Source organism: Alternaria rosae, assembly GCF_020736505.1.
Source record: "Alternaria rosae strain MPI-PUGE-AT-0040 chromosome Unknown BKA58scaffold_26, whole genome shotgun sequence".
In the NCBI taxonomy this organism is placed as follows: domain Eukaryota; kingdom Fungi; phylum Ascomycota; class Dothideomycetes; order Pleosporales; family Pleosporaceae; genus Alternaria; species Alternaria rosae.
Window position 1 is genome coordinate 1 of NW_025763595.1, and position 16712 is coordinate 16712.

Sequence of the window (16712 nt, forward strand, 5' to 3'; positions counted from 1 at the left end):
CAGATCGACTAGTGGTAACTCTGCTCTGAGCTGCAGTCTGCCATTCTTTCCGAAAGTCCAAGTTGGCTCTTGAAGACAAAACAGTACTGTTTGCATCATCTAATAGATGAAGTACCTGGAAGCGGAGAGGGCTGGAACCTGCATGGTTTGTTCTGGTCTCCTGTAGTACTTTCTCCGTTCATCAATTTCTCAAAGCCTGCTGAACAAGCTGACTCGCCAGATCTGCCTTGTTTCGCGCTTCGTTTAGTGAGTGAGAGAGCGTTATATTTGAATGTCTATGCAAGGCTACTGCTGCTTTTGGGTCTGAGTGCAGGATTTAGTTAGTTTCGGGCATCAGGGCAGAGTGAACAGCTTCGGGGACCTTGGTGGGGAGAGAGTTCTGGGCAAAGGGCAGATCGGAAATGCCAGAGGCGATTTGGTCTTGTTCCTGCCGCGCCATGAGGAGTCGCTTTTTATTCTGCTGTTCCAAAAGCATAAGTTGCATCTGATAGTCTTGGAGAGCGTGGTTTCCCTGACCAGGAGGCGGCGGCGGCAATGGTTCCGTGGTATCGTTATCCGTGAATACCCCCAGGTTCACAGCGATCGCCAAAAGTCTGTCTGTTTCGAAGCTGCTAGCTTCTGTTTGATCTCGGGAGATAGTCAACTTCTTCAAGAGACTAGAGTACTCTTCTCTTGCGTCTTCTATGTCTTTCTGGTCAAAATCTGGGCCGCTGTGAAATGAATCGCCTTCGGTGTTGGCGTTTGGATCTAGAAACGGTGTGTGAATTTCCTCGGTGCGAAATCCGGTTTCATCCCTTTCTAATGTTTCCTTGTCGTCATCGTAATCATCTGGAGACTGATCGTCACTCAAATGCTCAGCCTCGTGATCCGAAGCTTCGGCCTCGTGGTCAGGATCTCCAACTTTGTGATCGGAATCTTCAGCCTCGTCGCTGCCGTCCCTCGCCTTTGTTGGGCCTCCGGAAGGTATGAGATCGAAGTGGCGAACGGGACCTCTTGTTCGATCCAGTCTGTTTTTCGATGGTCTGGTGAACATCTGCAACAGGTAACCTAATCAGAAAGATAGGAAGCAAGACCCCGCACAATGACAGGTGTCTACGTAAGATCACAGGGTCTAACCGCAACGAGATAGGGACACGAGCCACATGCTTGGCAGCTGAACGTTGCAGCCTGGAGGCTGAAAGCTTACTTCCAATTCTTCCAGATAAACGACAACAACGTAAGATGGCGACTCAGCTAAGTGAAGGGTGGATCGGGTGTCCTCATACACTGTATGTACCCCATTGCGACCGTGCGACCCAAGGAGGCGTTCCGAGGCGAGGCTACTCGTAGCTGCATTAGCGCCTCACTAACATCTCGCAGTACAACAGGTAACAGCGCAGCTGCATCATACAAGCTTGCGATTCTACATTTTGGTTCCAATTTGACGCAAGATAAGCGCAAAGTTGACTTTGCCAATCAGTCAGCGAGTTTGCAGGACTTGGAAAACGTCGTAAAGACCGCCTGCGATAGTTACACATTCTCTCGCAACAAAAAGCTGGGAAATGGCTGGAACGATTTTCCAGCCGCTTGATACATTACGGAAACATCTTCGACATACTAGCGCAGCATCAATCCGGAGTATGTAGCTCTGGCTTGGGGCACGATAAAGTTTCTTTTCGTAGTGAGTCGACCCGAAATGACATAGCATGAAGCCTCGGAATCGGTCCAATATTGATAATGTAACCACAAGGCATTTCTGAACCATGAAGGTGTCATCACAAGCATAGCAAAAGGCCTTGCCCGTATCGCAGATGCCCTTCCTCGCATTGAACTGGCGACAATCTTATACCCAACTGCGAGGATGACAGATGCCGTGGAAGGATTGTACGCGCAAATCATCCGGTTCTTGATCCGTGCCCATGACTGGTGCCAAGAGGGTACTCTGCGTCACATCATTCATTCTGTTACCACGTCCTGCCGAGTTACGTTACCATGATGTTCTGGAGAATATTGAGACTGGCTCACGGAATATCGAGCAGCTAGCCATCGCGGGTCTCAAATGGAGCTGCGACAAATGCACACCATCGTGAAGTTGATGGCTGATCGCGTAGAGAAGTCTGAAAGCACTATCTTCGAGATGAAATGCATGATGATCAGTATGTCCACGGTGTTTATATGATGAGGGTCTACGCCTGCTTACTGTACATAGATCACCAAGCCATCAATTCATCCTCACTCGTGGATACAAACGACAAGGTATCGGATTTGCAATTCTCGGAAATGGTGCGAATCGCAGCAGAGCTATCATCATTCGATCCTCTTGAAAAGCTACACGCCAGGCCGTTATGGTACGAAATCTGCGCCGACGAACTCAGCAGGTCAACGTCCCAAATGCTTTTGGCAATCCCAGACGTTGAAAAAGTTTGCAGAGTCTTCAGAGCCGTCACTCATGCTCATCAAGGGTAGTTTCCAAGAGCGAGGGGCTTTGCGCGACACGGCCGTTAGAGTAGCTGAAGAGTTGAAGAGCAAGAACATCACAACGCTCTGGGCCGTAAACGCACAACTGTCCGATCGAGCCACCAGCATTCCGAACCCGCTAGACATTCTCAAGTCACTCGCCGCTCAAGCGCTTACATTAGGCGACTCAGCGCACTCTCAGAAATCGACGGCGTTAAGCTGCACGCAGCTTCGCACCGCTACCACGGCGAAGGAGTGGCTTGAGATCCTTGGGGCTACGCTCGAGAACGTATGTCGGGAAGTATACATCGTTCTCGAGTTAGACATCCTGATCTCTTCTGTGCACGCAACATCGTCAACCGATGAGGTCATTGCGCTTTTCTGCAATCTGCTGAAAGAGTTGACGGGCCGCGCAAAGAGATCTATTGTCAAAGTATTGATTGTAACTAGCAGGACCTGGACACCTCTATCGCAGGCAACGAACGTCTTCGTGGAGACGATGCTAACAGGGCCCCATCCACGCGCAAAGCCGCAGGCAAAACTTCGAAGGAAGCAAGGGGATATCTCGATGTACAAAGCAGCATTAAGAACACTAAGAAGATAAGTGTTCTAAGATCCTGTACGCGATCAAGCTCTGGTAATTGTTTATAATTATCTTACCAGCTACTCTACTTGAACACTCTCTGCAGCGCCTGCGCCATTGCCAAAGTTCTTTGTCTCGTCATGACAACCAAAGGGCCCACCATCACCGCACTGGAATGGTACATTTACTTTTCTTTCATGCAATAATGAACCGCAAACATCTGTGTATGCGCGATTGCGACCATACGTTGATCATTCAGCTCAATCGAGATGACGCGCAGAAGAATCTTCGGTACGATGAGCCCGAAAGATCAAAGCTTCGCCAAGGTCTTCGGAGATCGCGCGTCCCATTTTTGTACTTCTTGACGCCAATGATAATCTGCAGGGAAGAAGCGAGGCCCAAGAATCTTTTTCTGCACTTTGCCTGTAACTGTCTTTGGAAATTCGCCATCTGCAATCCTCAGGAGCGTGGGTAGCTTATACCCAGCTAGCCTTTCCCGTAGGTCTCGTCGCAAGTCGTCGATCGTCAAGGCGTGCTGGGACGCATCGCTGCCACTCAAGAATTCCGCAGGCATTTCCTCGTTCTGAAGCGACACCAGTGCAGCGACGCGCTGCCCGTACTCCTCGTCTGGTACACTGACTACCATGGCTTCAGCTACATATGGCAGACTGAGCAGTTCGCGCTCGACATCCAGAGCCGAGATCTTGTATCCGCCCGACTTGATGATATCTAGAGACGCCCCGACCGATAATGAAGTAATATTTGCCCTCTCGTCGCGCAATGTCGCCGCTTCGGAAGTATCCATCTCGATCATTGAGCTTTTGCAGTTCCTTCAGGATCACGCAGGTACTTTGAGAACATATGCTAAACTTGCTTAGCGCAACTTATCAGCCGACTCATGCAAGACTTACTGGGCTTTCACGAGCACCTCTCCTTCGTCTCCTCCGGATAGCTTGGCATCAACGCCGCTGGCGAGTTCACCAACTGAACCTTCTGGGACGCACTCGTCGCCGAGGCGCATCTTGAAGATAGCCCCAAACTCGGTAGCTCCGTATCGTTGCAGGATCGGCTTTTGCATCAGATGCTTCCAAAAGTCGTCGAGTGGCTGCGGTAGTGCTGATGTTCCGCATAAGCAGGCTCGAAACTGTCTCGCGCCCGCGACATACTTTGCTATCTCATCTGCAGGTAGCTTGCTTATTCGCTGTTGATAGTACCGTCTCATCCTCATGTATATAGTAGGTACACCAGAGAAGACAGTAATTCGTTGTTTGGTGTCGGAAGCGCCCTGTTTCCATCGCTCCCACATTCGCTCTTCGTCAAAGCCTCCGCTGCGAAACTCGATACAACTACCAGCTACAAGAGATGGAAAAAAGTTGATGCCGACACCCGTCGCATGATGCACCGGAAGAACGTGCAAAACCACATCGTCTTCTATTAGCTGGTAGTGATCCGCCACTTCGAGTGCACAGTCGAAGACAAAAGATCTTCGCATGACTGCACCTTTAGGTGGGCCGGTAGTCCCACTAGTGAAAATGACCACGGCAGGCGCATTTTCATCCATGGTACGGTCGGAAGAGATGATGATTTCTCCAGCCTTGAGGGTAGGACGAGCATTTGGCGGTTGAATGACTACAGCTTGAAAGCTTTTGTTACTCATCGATGCAATCCGAATTTCCAGGTCGCGACACTTTTTCATGTTCGATGAGCTGGCAAGAACCAGCACTGCTCTTGACTTCTCGATGAAGTAGACTGCCTCTTCTACGGGTAAGGCTGGAGTCAGTGGTACTACAGCAGCTCCAAGGGCAAGTATTGCTAATACCGCTACTGTGTATTCGTAGCCTCCTGGTGCTATGACGGCGATGTATACCTCCTCCCGCCTATTCAGCGCCTCACGAATCGCATTCGTCAACGTGCTGAGAAGCCTCTCTCTCAAGGCCAACACATCCGAGAGTAACTCTAGATGTGTCTTCTGCACGTTCAACCGAACATCGTTAATAGCTATGCGCGTAGTCGTCCGGTTGGCAAATCGGAGAAGCCGACTAAAGAGAGGCTAAGACATGTTCAGCACAACGTTATGAGCATATCTGCGCATAAAGTGGAAGTCGAATCTTACACTATTCGGTAGCACATTATGTCCAGAGTGCTTCGGTACCATACAACATCGGTCCTTCATGATTGTGGTGCTCGGTTCCGGCTCGAGCATCTATGATTTGACCGCCAATACTCCGTATCCACTCTTTGTGCCTGGGTATTGAGGTGTTGTACTACATTATGAGCTGGCTGCAAACACTCGGATATAACGAGTCGCATGCGGGGTTTCATCAAGACTATGTTTCCTTAGCCGATCGTATCACAAGATTCGCGGGGAAGTATTCCGCGAAACCCCGCAACGCTTTCACTCCCGGCGCTAAGTGCTGTGCAAGGCCCCGCCGCACGCCCGCAGCCGTAATGATGGCCAAAGGTCGCGGGCAATCTCGATAAGAAGTAGGCGACGACACAGACAAGGATACTGCTGGCGTCACCTAGTTGCATACGGCACAGGTTTTACATACCGTTCGGCTGTTCCGCCCGCGTTCAATACAAGATAGGACGACAGTTACGCGAGTCGTTGCACCAATGGCCACTGCTCCTTCACCGTGAATGGACTGGCAGAGAGGTTTGCAACCAACCGGCATGGCGTCTTGCACGGAAGCGCTCAACGTGCAATTCTCGAAATACCATCACATCGGACTGGTCACGACGGGTCGGGCCTAGATTCTCACCACACTCATATCACCCTGTCATGGTGTTGCGCGAAGGATGCGATTCATTCTTCTGGTCGCATGATTGACGCGGCTGCATGGAATCAGGCTCATGCTGATCCACCTTTCAAACTTTACTCTATCCGGGCGCCTCTTCCCCGTACGTTCAATTCAACTAGGACTTGGTTGTTTTCACTCATCCAACGCTCCTTCGGGTCGTTACCCGGCCATGCATACCGCCGTTCGCTGTGCGACGGCCTACAAACCTTACTCCTATCGCATAGATAGTCCCTCAATGCAAGAGGCTATCTGGGTACAAGGCGCATGGAAGCCTTCGATAGCTCTGCAAATATTTCCGCAATGCAGCTGCCTGGAAGGGGCCCGATTGCTCAGAAGGACCTGCTAATTCCTTTTCGCAAGCACTCGCATGGGGCGCTCTTCGCTTATTGGACAGCACCGTCGCACATAACGTGGGGCTTATTGCATCAGTCAGCCACAATGGCTGCAGCCGCATCGACATCTATCTTCGTCATCTTACTCTCGACAAGGGTCTCGTTTGATTGTTCCTTAGCGATGCTGATGGTATTTGCTGGCATTTCGCGCTGGTAACGACCCACTAACCGAAGGACCGCCGGCGACGTGTCTCCTCAGGAGCCTTACCGATCATATGACGCATCACTGTTTACTCTCACAGCCTACTGAGAGGCGATATACATCACACCGCTACCTGTCAGATGCTATTTGGAGCATCACCATGGCAGCTAGCTTCGGTGAGCTCTCAGTACTACGGCGACACTGGTTTTTGTCGAAAGCAGTCATGAAAAACGTGTTCACATCGACTGGGACGTTGAAAGCAACTATGTGCTAGCGCGGGCTCCTTGGTTTCGCTGATCCCTCCAGGCTGCAATGACACGCTCTGCGCTGCTAAACGCGGGTGCATTTCAGTCGCAAAAGTGGTTCGGGCACACAGGCATCCAAGCGCCTGGTCATAGGGCTGCAATTTGGCCTTGCTTGAGGCGCACACCGACTAAAGAAAGGCGACACTTCCGGTGTATTGATTTGCCTGCAGTTAGTTTGGTATCGATGATCAAACAATGCCTCGTGGCATCCTGGTCACATGGGCCATTCAGGTTGGAGAGCAGCCAAACCCGCAATTTCAGATACGATCGGAATGTCACGCTGTGCCGCGACGAGTCCCGCAGCGACAGCACGATCGGAGGACGTGGATGACAGCCTGATTTTGACAGTCGACACAAACAAGGACAATTCCTATGCGCCCCACCCTTGTCGCCAGGGGCATAGACGTCACAGAATAGCAAATTGATGTTTTTCGAGCTGCATGTTGTCGGCTAACCTCAGCCTCGAAAGGCGAGGACTGGCGAAAAGAAAAGCAAAGCACACGAACGGTCCTAGTCGTGGCCATCTCGTTTGTCGGCGGGAACCCTCTCTGAACGTTGCCGCATCGGCTGCACCTCATCCGTTACGCGAGGTTTGGTAACTCAGGCACGGTCGAGCAAAGCGGACGGGGAAGACGGCACGAGACACGTTTGGCGCACGTCAAGGGTTGAGTGTGAATCACGAATAAGCAGACAGGCGGGGAATGCGGGAATGAGCGTGGCTTATGCGCACAGATGTTTCCGCATGCGGTCATAGTCCTTCTCGGCCCGTAGTGGGCCAATGCCTCCCGTCACACCAGGCGCAGTTCAATGGGGCCTTTTGCGGTGAAGGGGGTAAAATCATCTCGTGCTTCACATGCTGGGTGTTTGCTCACCCAATTCGTCGTATGTGTGACTCTTCATCGCTTTCGTATATATACACTGACATCGGAAAAGCCACGACCATGTCCCTTGAATTACCCCTAGTATCGCGCAACGGCCGGCTTTTTGATCCCATCACTAGCACCATTCCCCGCTTCCTCGAGATGCTGGCCAAACCACACGTCCCGCCCATACCGATGAAGTCGTTTCATCTCTCATGTCTAGACCAAAATGTAGTGCGCGTTTACATACAGACTCTGTGTATCTTTCCAGTATGTTTTCCAGAATTATGTGTCGTGTTGGCAGAAGTTGACGCTATCCGCAGTTTCCGGACCAGAATCTCGCCGAAGATGCCATACAATCTCTGAGTGCTGGGCTACGCCTCACACTAAACAAATTCCCCTTTCTCGCTGGCACTCTCACACTTGCCGACCGAGAAGCGGGTAAGCTTGCTCTCCACTACCCAGCGGAGATATCGAGCCAGCATCTGAGTCGTATCTTTCGGTCGAAGCAGATCCCGTACCATGAGAAGAACTTCCCACATACCTACGAGCAGCTCAAAAGAGATGGCATGCCACCTAGTGCTTTCACGTCATCGATGTTTGTCCCGGAAGATCTCGCAGAATATCCTGGTATTCCAAGAGACGGCGAGGGCAAAGTAGACTTCAATAAGAGCGATGCACCGGCAATGAGAACTCAGGCTTTCTTCATACCTGGTGGTCTTGTGCTCTCGATGTACATGCATCACAGTGTCTTCGACTTCTCCGGCGTCACCCTTTTCTGGCAAACCTTCGCCGAGAATGTTTCCAGCCTTTCGAAGCAGCAACTCTTCGAAGAGCACAAAATCATGGGTAAGACTCCTCACTGCATTCTCAAGCTATGACTGACGAAGCCAGATATGGAAAGCGTCGCCGAGAAGCAGTCTCTGATGCGGAAAGCAGTTGACGAGCAGATCACGCCACCACAAGCCAGCGCCAGCGCAGACTGCTATTGCGATGGCTCACCTCGGTATCTTCAAACCTTGCCTAAAGAGACGAAATGTACCCAGCGCCTCTTTGCCATTCCAGCATCACGAGTACGCGAGTACAGGGAAACTTTACGCGCCCAGTTTCCGGAGAACACTCCTCCGACAATGTGCAATGTGCTTGCAGCCCTGGTCTGGACGCATGTTACCCGCGCTAGAGCAAATCGCTTGACCAAGTGCGGGTTAACAGAAACTAGCATCGGTATTGCGACGGACTTGCGAAGACGGCAACGACCTCCGGTATCCACAGACTACACAGGCAACATGGCGCTGTTCTCACGAGGCACAATGAACGTCGCAGACCTTACAGCAGAGGACCGGTGAGTCTATCCCCTACTACCTCGTCATCGCTCGTCACACTTTGTGGCGCGCTGAACCTTGTACACCAAATCTTGAGCAACGCGATTAAGTTTGAGAAATCCAGCTGACAAATAACGATAGTGTAACCAAGTCCACAATCGTCAAGGTCATAAACACCATCAAGAGCACGATCCTCGATGTCGACGACGAATGGGTGAACCGCCACCTAACTTTCTTCAAGTCAATCGAGCAGATTACAGACACCGAGGTCGCACTAGCCTTGAAGTTCGGCTCAGACATATACATCTCGTCGTGGCTCAACTTCGGCGCTGATATCAGCTGGGGCATACCTGGCACCGATCTAGGCAAGGACTCCCTGGCTGGTCGACCCGAGTTCATCAGACGATCTTACGGTCCGGGCGATGGCGGTATGATCTTCCTTCCGCGTCGGAGGCAAACTGCGAACCAAGAGGAGGCGCCGTTTGAGATCCTCGTGCGACTTGCTGAAGAAGACATGACGCGTGTGCTCGAAGAAGAGGGCGGGCTGAGCTGTTGGGCCGACGCGGTGATTGAATGAACGGTGAACACTATCGTTTGTTCATTGGTATGTTTCTGTTGCCTTCTTCTGGGTAATGCGAGTTTGGTGCACCGGTACACCAAACTGTGGATGACGCTTACGGTATCTCGTTTCGATATGACGGTATTGGGTATGTTTATCTGGTGTTGATTTCGGTTAATGATTTGGGTCGGACATTTGATATCCTGTACAATTAGCTTGCATTGGGTGGTATCTCAAAATCGGGGGGGGGGGGGGGGGGGGGCGCTTTTCTTTAGTTGGTTAGGATTTCGTTGATGATTGCTCTTCTGGTGCTTGGGTATGGTCGTATCGGCGTGTGGTGTTATGATCACGCTGGTCATGATCATGTAATACTATAATGCTTTCCGATCTACATCGCATTGTTAACGAGCGGCCTTGACGTAAACTTGGTGATGTTTGTTCGTTAGTCAGATGTTTCTAGTCGATAGCAATGCTGCCACTCCAAAGCCACCGGCCCTGCGACCCCGCATTTCGACGCCCCGCACCGTTGCGCCATCAACCTTCTCCGCGCGACATCTACGGCTTCTGCCCACCACGCATAATCCGCGTATACCGAGGCAGTGATACAGCTTACAACTCCGCGTTATTGCCGGCGCATTGACATTGACGATGCGAGCTTGTATCCAATGCCCGGCGGCATGCTCAGTCGACTTCACCAGCGCTCGCACACCTCGCTTCGAAACGCCTGCGACTGACTCTGTTGGTCAAGCAAATAATTAACGAACAGCCAATCGCATCATGGCAGACTTCACCGATCAACTCAAGCCTGCGCACGATGGCACAGCAACCCTCCAAGCCGAACGCAACGGCTCGGGCATTGACGTCCACCAACTCGCACAGCACCTTCTAGGCCGTGATGACTTCCTGAAGCGGCAGGAAAAGATCCTCCGCGTGTTAAGCAAGGAGAAGCTTTTCAGTAAAGATCAGCAGCTGAACTTATCGCGACCAGAGCGGTATCACCTAGGGCTAGCCAGAGCGAAAGCTATCCAGAGATTGATGAGACGAGAAGGCTGGGACCACGAAGACCTCAACATGGCGGAATATCTGACTGATGAAATGAGCCCATATTTCTTGCATATGAGCATGTTCGGTGAGTCAACGGAAGGTTGCAGCTGAGAGAGACGTCGTGCATAATCGTACCACCGGGGCGCTGGGAGCTGACATGCACCGCATCGCACAGTCACAACAGTACGCGAGCAAGCCTCCGAAGAACAGCAAAAGTATTGGATGCCCAAGATCCTCAATTACGACATCATTGGCTGCTATGCACAAACTGAACTAGGCCATGGGAGTAACGTACGCGGCCTCGAAACCGTCGCAAGGTGGGACCCGATAGAGAAAGAATTCGAGATTCACAGCCCTACTCTCACGGCGAGCAAATGGTGGAACGGATCGATGGGGAGGACCGCCACGCATGCAGTACGTATTCAGCCCCTTCTTATGCGACTGTTCCAGAACTTCACGTCTGCCTTGGGCGTTCGCTAACGCATGCCTTGTATAGATTGTGGTCGCACAGTTGCTCTTGCCAAAAACGTCCTCTACAGCCGAAAGATCAGGAAAGGCCGACCGGAAGGATAAGAAACTCGAGTATGCCTCCCACGGGCCGCAAACCTTCATCCTGCAGATTCGGGATGCGAAGACCCATCAGCCTTTGCCGGGCATTGCAGTAGGCGACATCGGTCCGAAGTACGGGTATGCAAGTATGGATAATGGCTATATGCTCTTTGACCACTTCCGCGTACCTAAGTCGGCTATGCTGAGCCGCTATGCGGAGGTCTCGGACGAGACAGGCGCGTTCATTCGGACTGGTCATCCGGCTGTCGTATATGGAAGTCTGACCTTCGTTCGCGGGCAGATCATAATGCATGCGCGGTTGGTGCTTGCGCGGGCTGTTACCGTCGCTGTGCGATATTGCGCTATACGGCGACAATTCAAAGACCGCGACTCTACCAACGTTTCAGACGACGAGATGAAGGTCCTCGACTACCCTACCGTACAAATACGGATCTTGCCGTTGCTTGCGACTACTTTCGCGTTGCATTATACTGGCGAGTACATGTACAAGCTGTACCACAAGTCGCGAGAGAATATCGAGAAAGGCGACTTTGGACCATTGGCAGAGTTGCACAGCGCAAGCTCAGGACTGAAGAGCTTGTGTACTACGCTTGCTGCGGACGGTATCGAAACCTGTCGACGCGCAATGGGTGGCCATGGCTTCGGGGGTGGGAGTGGGCTGGTAGGGCTGAACGGTGACTATCTCTCCAAGCCAACTGTCGAAGGCGACAACTGGATGATCACTCAGCAGGTTGCTGCGTACCTCATCAAGAAGATGGCAGACGCCGTCAAAGATCCAAACTCACCAGCGAAGGATCCAACAGACGAACTCTTCCAATTTTACCTTCGCAACAAAGATCATCGCTTACCGCAAAATGTCTGGAAAGACGGAGTTGTAGACGACCAAGGCATAGTCGATGTGTTCCAGTGGCGCGCGGCTGATCTTTCCTATCGGGCTTATCAAGCACGTGTTGTTGAGAAGAAACCGTGGACACCTCTTATGATCCAACTCCATAACCTCAGCCGCGCATACTCGGAGCAGATCCTGATTACAAACTTCTACAACAGCTTCAGCTCCATCGCTCCACCCGCATCGCACGTGCTACGGACGTGCTTCCGGCTGTACGCGCTTTACACCCTGGATCAATTCGCTTCCTCATTTACCATGACAGCGGCCGTGCCGCCAGAGTCGGTCTTTGCTTTGCAGGATGGGATCATCGAGCTTATGGCCGAATTGAGACCACATGCGGTGAAGCTGGTGGACGCCTGGTCGATACCAGATTGGTTGTTGAACAGTGCGTTGGGCAGAAATGATGGTAGGGTGTATGAAGAGCTTTTCGACATGGCGCATCGCAGAAACCCGCTCAACAAGGTAACGTTCAATCCGGACTGGCGCAGCGAGGAAATTGTGTTGGGAAGTGAGGATGGTGGCAGGCACATATTGGCGAAGCTATAGCATGAGCGTATTCTCATCGTTGAAGATTACCGTCTGTGCATGTGTGTATCGCGTTGGCTTCGCTACTCCGGTGGTTTTGGTGCGGACGCCTGTCAGATGTTAATGTGGACGATATTGAAACTCGGGGTAGCGTGAAACAAAGTCTACCAATGTATGCGATTACCCCTTTATGCTGCCGGCACCGGTGAAAAAACTTCGCCATGTCCAAAACCCAAGCTCATTGGCAATTCGCAGTAGATGCGAGCTGTCAAAGAGGATTGCGTGAATACTCCGCAATTCATAGTGGTTCCCAAACTCTAAGTTCGCAGAGCGGTCCAGGTCAATCTTACTAGTCGCCCGTTGGAAGAGGGCCGATTACTCAACTCTGCAAATGCCCAATGACAAGTTGATGTCATGGTTTTAGGCCTCCGAACGCTGGAGCCGTTGACAATGACATGCCATCTTTCCCTGCTAGACGACCGTTGAAACATTGGCATCGCGTGTTCGCGATGATCGGGTGCGTATCGGGAGTTGTTGGTCGGCGTATTTCAGGCGCTCGAAAGTAGGCGGCCTGCATCGACCTTGCAGACTAACAATGGAGTTCAGGAGAGAAATAAAGAACACGATCCAGAAACGGTAAGAACTTTGACACTGAGATGTCTAAATCTTATCTAGCTGTGCCGCGAAACATGCATGGAGTTGAACGCCTCGTGTGGTGTTGCAGCATCGTCGCAGTCGGCAAGTGCGAGGCCGCTGAGTGCCAAGACACAACTAAGTCCTGAGTCAGCAACGATAGGTGCCTGTCGCTTGTGACGCAGTTATGCAGTCTACGGCACATCAACCCACTATGCAGCACCGTTTTCCCGAGCACCGGGCCTGACCCCATGCCCTTCGATCTCTGCCAGACAACCTTTATGGTCCATCTTCCGCCAGTCACTGGGCGCTCCATTCCAAGCTCGTAAAAGCGTGGCCTGGGTTTCAGCCTGATCGCCGCTACGCCTCTTCTGGCTCAGGACCCTTCGGATGACCACGCAGCACATTCGCGGACCGGAAGGGAGACATAGTTATTAGACTTGACGTTCTTTGTTCTGTGCAATCGGATGCCTGCGCTAGTGTCTGCTTCGTAGATACCTTACTTGAGCCTGACCAGCAGCGACTGCGGAGCTTGCCGCCCTTTCTTCTTACCGCCTCATCGCTTCCAGAGCATAAGCATGTCCTATCGCGGACGTCCCAGTAAGGGATGTGAGGCTTGTAGAGCCCGTAAAGTCAAGGTACGCATCTCTCCCTGTCGAGTTCTTCGAATTGTCCTATTCTCTGGACTGCACCGTGGACAACGACGATTATGGGGACAAGGCTGATGCCAGAGTAGTGCGATGAGGGCAGGCCAGCTTGCAGTCGGTGTAGCAAGGCAGGTCATGAATGCAAGTACCGAGATCAAGCCGACATCCTCTTTCGGAACCAAACGGCATCGGCTGCGCAGAGAGCAGAGGAGTCATGGCGGAAGCGATCAAAGTCAAACCAACGTGCTACTATTGCCGAAAGTAGCAACGCCTACAGCAACACCTATAATAACACCTATATCAAAACACCACCAAGCGACGAGTCAACACCACCTCATCTGGATGACACGCGCTCATCCAGCGGTAGTGTGCATTCTCCCGGTGCCTCTGTGGATGACCCGGCTCAAGAATCATCAAGCGTCGCGTCCGCAACCATCGATCTAAGTCGGCTGACTATCACTCCATCGCCTAATCCGGATTTTCGTAGAAGAGCTTTTGAGCGCTTTGTATACGACTTTGTGCTACCCGACTCGCCGAGCAGACCAGCAGACCAGCCAGATGAAGCCCTTTGGACCTTCATCCCGCTCTTGTATCAAGACGCCCAGGAGAACTCATTGATCGCGACAGCTGTTGACGCAGTATCCTACGTCAACTTCGCTAATAGATACAATGATTCTCATGCGCAAGCATTAGGTGAGGAATGCGTAGGGAGGGCCCTTCCGATGTTGACAAAGGCAATTGCGGACAAGAAGCAGGCGGCCACGAATGCTGCACTTTGCTCGGTACACCTGATGGGCATCTACGAGGTACGTTCGTTCGACATAGCTTGATGGTATGCACAATCTCTAACGTGATGAACAGAATCTTACTAGCGTGCAGCGGAAAGGCACATTCTTGGCTCACAACCAGGGCGCAAATGCTATGCTTCAATTGCGGACGGTTGAGGAGTTCTACAGCGATATCATATCAGCCAGACTTTATGAAGTCATCTATGCACATCTGGTAATCGCAGTCACAGACGAACAGCTTGCCCGGCGATGGCTAACCTCTTGCGACAGCTACTAGGCAACTTACAAGCAGCAAGACGCCCGGCAATACCTACGAGAGACGTGGTCAAAGTCGACGGATATCTTCCAAGTCTGTACAAGAACTCTAATGCCTTGTCATTCGCCTAATATGGCGAGCGGCAATGCTACATGCTAGATGGCACGAAACCAAGCAAAGTGCAAATCCACCAACCAACCGTATGGCCATGCAGGAACTCTTACAGAGCGCTCTCGAACTAGAGAGCGACTATCAAGCTTGGGAAGCAAATGTTACACCAGCTTGGAACTACCACATGACACCCAACACACCAGAGGCTCGGTCGACCTACGACACCAAGTGGCAAAAGCTTTTCTTAGGTTGTCCGGGCGCACCAGAAGAGATTCATATATACTCGAGCTTGAAACGCGTCTGGATCTGGGGCTTCTATCGTACAAGCCGCATACTTGTTCTGCGTGATTTGCTCGAGATGTTGAATTGGATGTTGAGATTCCGGGACCCTTGCCTATTTTTTCGTCCTCAAGAAGCCTCGGGGCAGTCTATGCCTACTGCTCTGAGTGATGCAAATCTCCGCATGCATCATTCTGTCGCGACCGCTCGCTTGGTCGAGGTCATTGAGAAGAACTGTTCCTCTATACTCGGCAGCTTTACTGTACCGATACATATGAAATCTGCCACCGATATCTGTGGCATGCGGGGCTATATCTGCATATGGCCCCTGGGTACAATGGATTCAGTACTCAGCTCTGGTCTTGTGCCGGATAGCAATGCGGGCAAGCATCCGGAGAGCGCTACTCACCTACCAACACCACCGCCGGCTTACTCGCAACCCTCCAACGCGCCACCACATCTAGCCACATCCGCTTCCAACGCGTCTTCCGCAAGCGAACCGTCGGCGGCCCTAGAATCTTACGATGCGGCACCGCCATTCTCCGAACTCCACAATATTCAGTCCAAGTCGGAAAGCGACCAATCTCCTGGCGCGAGTCCGCCATCGAACACGCCGGTCTTGGACCAGAACGCGAAGAAGAATCACATCTTCGACCCCAACCCTGCGCACCCGTACGATCACCCGCTAGACCTACCTTCTCTGGACTATGGAGTTGAGCCCAGGAGAATAGATATTGCAGCAAGGCGAGAATGGATAAACCGCCTGATGTACTACATGGCCACAGAATTGGGGCTGAAGAAGGCGCTCTGGTGCCCAGTTATGCAAGGCTACATGCCTACCGTAAAACCCATGGTTGACGAGATTCTCAGCCAAGAAAGAGGTTTCTAACACCTCGGATTACGCATTTGCTAACGGTGTATAAACAATAAGGGCATCTCGTTGGCGTTTTCGGATTTTGTCTTCTGCATTTACGAGAGGAAATTCGGGGTGGGAAGTGCGGTTTAGTAACATATTGTTCACGTACATATATTTTGGTTCGGTGTTCTTTGGACATATACGAAAGTTATGGTTTGTGTCTTGGATCATGAGGGTATTGTCGAGTGATTGGGAGCAATGTGTGAGCTGACTCGATTAGCATTAGCGTTCACGACGATAGCCTTGGTTGTGAGTGGGTAGGCAATAACACGTTGGGGTCATGACATTCACGGCTCGGCCTACATACCCATCGCTCATTAGTTCCAGCTGCAATTGTAATCCAGTACAATCACAACTATCAACCGACTTCCACCAGAAAAATCACTTAACTCAAATGGACAGACACACGATGAATCACGTCGCAACTTCGCCTTCAGTCCTCGACAAGGCCGTCGACAAGCACGACCTTGTGTAATTTCTTTCTTTCAAACTGTGGCTGGAATTGTTCGTTCGACCCGCTAACACTTACGGCACACAAGCCAATGCCAAGAACTCACCGTTGCTGCGCCTCCCAGGCGAGTTGCACAACAAAATCTACGAATATACTCTCATCGACTCTCGTATCGAGCCAGTGCTTTACCGGCAAACAGCCTC

At 51.6% G+C, this 16712-nt stretch overlaps 6 protein-coding genes across 6 annotated transcripts; 4 read left to right on the forward strand and 2 right to left on the reverse strand.

The window, feature by feature from the left end:
• Positions 1-281: 281 nt before the first annotated feature.
• On the reverse strand, positions 282-1187 carry BKA58DRAFT_114193 (uncharacterized protein). Its single transcript, XM_046163985.1, has one exon. The coding sequence runs from the start codon at positions 1031-1033 to the stop codon at positions 317-319; it is 717 nt and encodes a 238-aa protein (XP_046019731.1). The 5' UTR covers positions 1034-1187; the 3' UTR covers positions 282-316.
• Positions 1188-2060: 873 nt separating this feature from the next.
• On the forward strand, positions 2061-3185 carry BKA58DRAFT_114185 (uncharacterized protein). Its single transcript, XM_046163983.1, has 2 exons — positions 2061-2135; positions 2189-3185. Exon 2 carries the CDS (start codon positions 2429-2431, stop codon positions 3038-3040), a length of 612 nt encoding a protein of 203 aa, XP_046019732.1. The 5' UTR covers positions 2061-2135; positions 2189-2428; the 3' UTR covers positions 3041-3185.
• Positions 3186-3329: 144 nt separating this feature from the next.
• BKA58DRAFT_453775 (uncharacterized protein) lies at positions 3330-5192 on the reverse strand (the record flags this gene model as incomplete). Its single annotated transcript, XM_046174486.1, has 3 exons — positions 3330-3849; positions 3931-5069; positions 5133-5192. 3 exons carry the CDS (start codon positions 5190-5192, stop codon positions 3330-3332), a joined length of 1719 nt encoding a protein of 572 aa, XP_046019733.1.
• A 1994-nt stretch (positions 5193-7186) lies between these two features.
• On the forward strand, positions 7187-9630 carry BKA58DRAFT_114213 (transferase family-domain-containing protein). The gene is made up of 5 exons (XM_046163986.1): positions 7187-7541; positions 7593-7789; positions 7843-8368; positions 8414-8861; positions 8983-9630. The coding sequence occupies exons 1-5, from the start codon at positions 7382-7384 to the stop codon at positions 9416-9418; spliced, it is 1767 nt and encodes a 588-aa protein (XP_046019734.1). The 5' UTR covers positions 7187-7381; the 3' UTR covers positions 9419-9630.
• A 341-nt stretch (positions 9631-9971) lies between these two features.
• Positions 9972-12728, forward strand: BKA58DRAFT_114233 (uncharacterized protein). Its single transcript, XM_046163987.1, has 3 exons — positions 9972-10529; positions 10620-10858; positions 10941-12728. The coding sequence occupies exons 1-3, from the start codon at positions 10178-10180 to the stop codon at positions 12447-12449; spliced, it is 2100 nt and encodes a 699-aa protein (XP_046019735.1). The 5' UTR covers positions 9972-10177; the 3' UTR covers positions 12450-12728.
• A 453-nt stretch (positions 12729-13181) lies between these two features.
• Positions 13182-16425, forward strand: BKA58DRAFT_395578 (uncharacterized protein). The gene is made up of 5 exons (XM_046171308.1): positions 13182-13699; positions 13798-14514; positions 14570-14710; positions 14767-14870; positions 14912-16425. The coding sequence occupies exons 1-5, from the start codon at positions 13640-13642 to the stop codon at positions 16029-16031; spliced, it is 2142 nt and encodes a 713-aa protein (XP_046019736.1). The 5' UTR covers positions 13182-13639; the 3' UTR covers positions 16032-16425.
• Positions 16426-16712: the final 287 nt, after the last annotated feature.

What these genes read in the sequence shown, in the direction of transcription:
- BKA58DRAFT_114213 (XM_046163986.1), top strand. Translation starts at nt 7,382, where the DNA reads ATGCGCACAGATGTTTCCGCATGCGGTCATAGTCCTTCTCGGCCCGTA. An exon ending in GTTTGCTCACCCAATTCGTC is followed by an intron (nt 7,542 to 7,592) that starts GTATGTGTGACT and finishes ACATCGGAAAAG; the next exon opens with CCACGACCATGTCCCTTGAA. An exon ending in CGAAGAGCACAAAATCATGG is followed by an intron (nt 8,369 to 8,413) that starts GTAAGACTCCTC and finishes TGACGAAGCCAG; the next exon opens with ATATGGAAAGCGTCGCCGAG.
- BKA58DRAFT_114185 (XM_046163983.1), top strand. Translation starts at nt 2,429, where the DNA reads ATGCTCATCAAGGGTAGTTTCCAAGAGCGAGGGGCTTTGCGCGACACG.
- BKA58DRAFT_114193 (XM_046163985.1), bottom strand. Translation starts at nt 1,033, where the DNA reads ATGTTCACCAGACCATCGAAAAACAGACTGGATCGAACAAGAGGTCCC.
- BKA58DRAFT_395578 (XM_046171308.1), top strand. Translation starts at nt 13,640, where the DNA reads ATGTCCTATCGCGGACGTCCCAGTAAGGGATGTGAGGCTTGTAGAGCC. An exon ending in ACCTGATGGGCATCTACGAG is followed by an intron (nt 14,515 to 14,569) that starts GTACGTTCGTTC and finishes CGTGATGAACAG; the next exon opens with AATCTTACTAGCGTGCAGCG. An exon ending in TACAAGAACTCTAATGCCTT is followed by an intron (nt 14,871 to 14,911) that starts GTCATTCGCCTA and finishes GCTACATGCTAG; the next exon opens with ATGGCACGAAACCAAGCAAA.
- BKA58DRAFT_114233 (XM_046163987.1), top strand. Translation starts at nt 10,178, where the DNA reads ATGGCAGACTTCACCGATCAACTCAAGCCTGCGCACGATGGCACAGCA. An exon ending in CTTGCATATGAGCATGTTCG is followed by an intron (nt 10,530 to 10,619) that starts GTGAGTCAACGG and finishes CGCATCGCACAG; the next exon opens with TCACAACAGTACGCGAGCAA. An exon ending in GGAGGACCGCCACGCATGCA is followed by an intron (nt 10,859 to 10,940) that starts GTACGTATTCAG and finishes TGCCTTGTATAG; the next exon opens with ATTGTGGTCGCACAGTTGCT.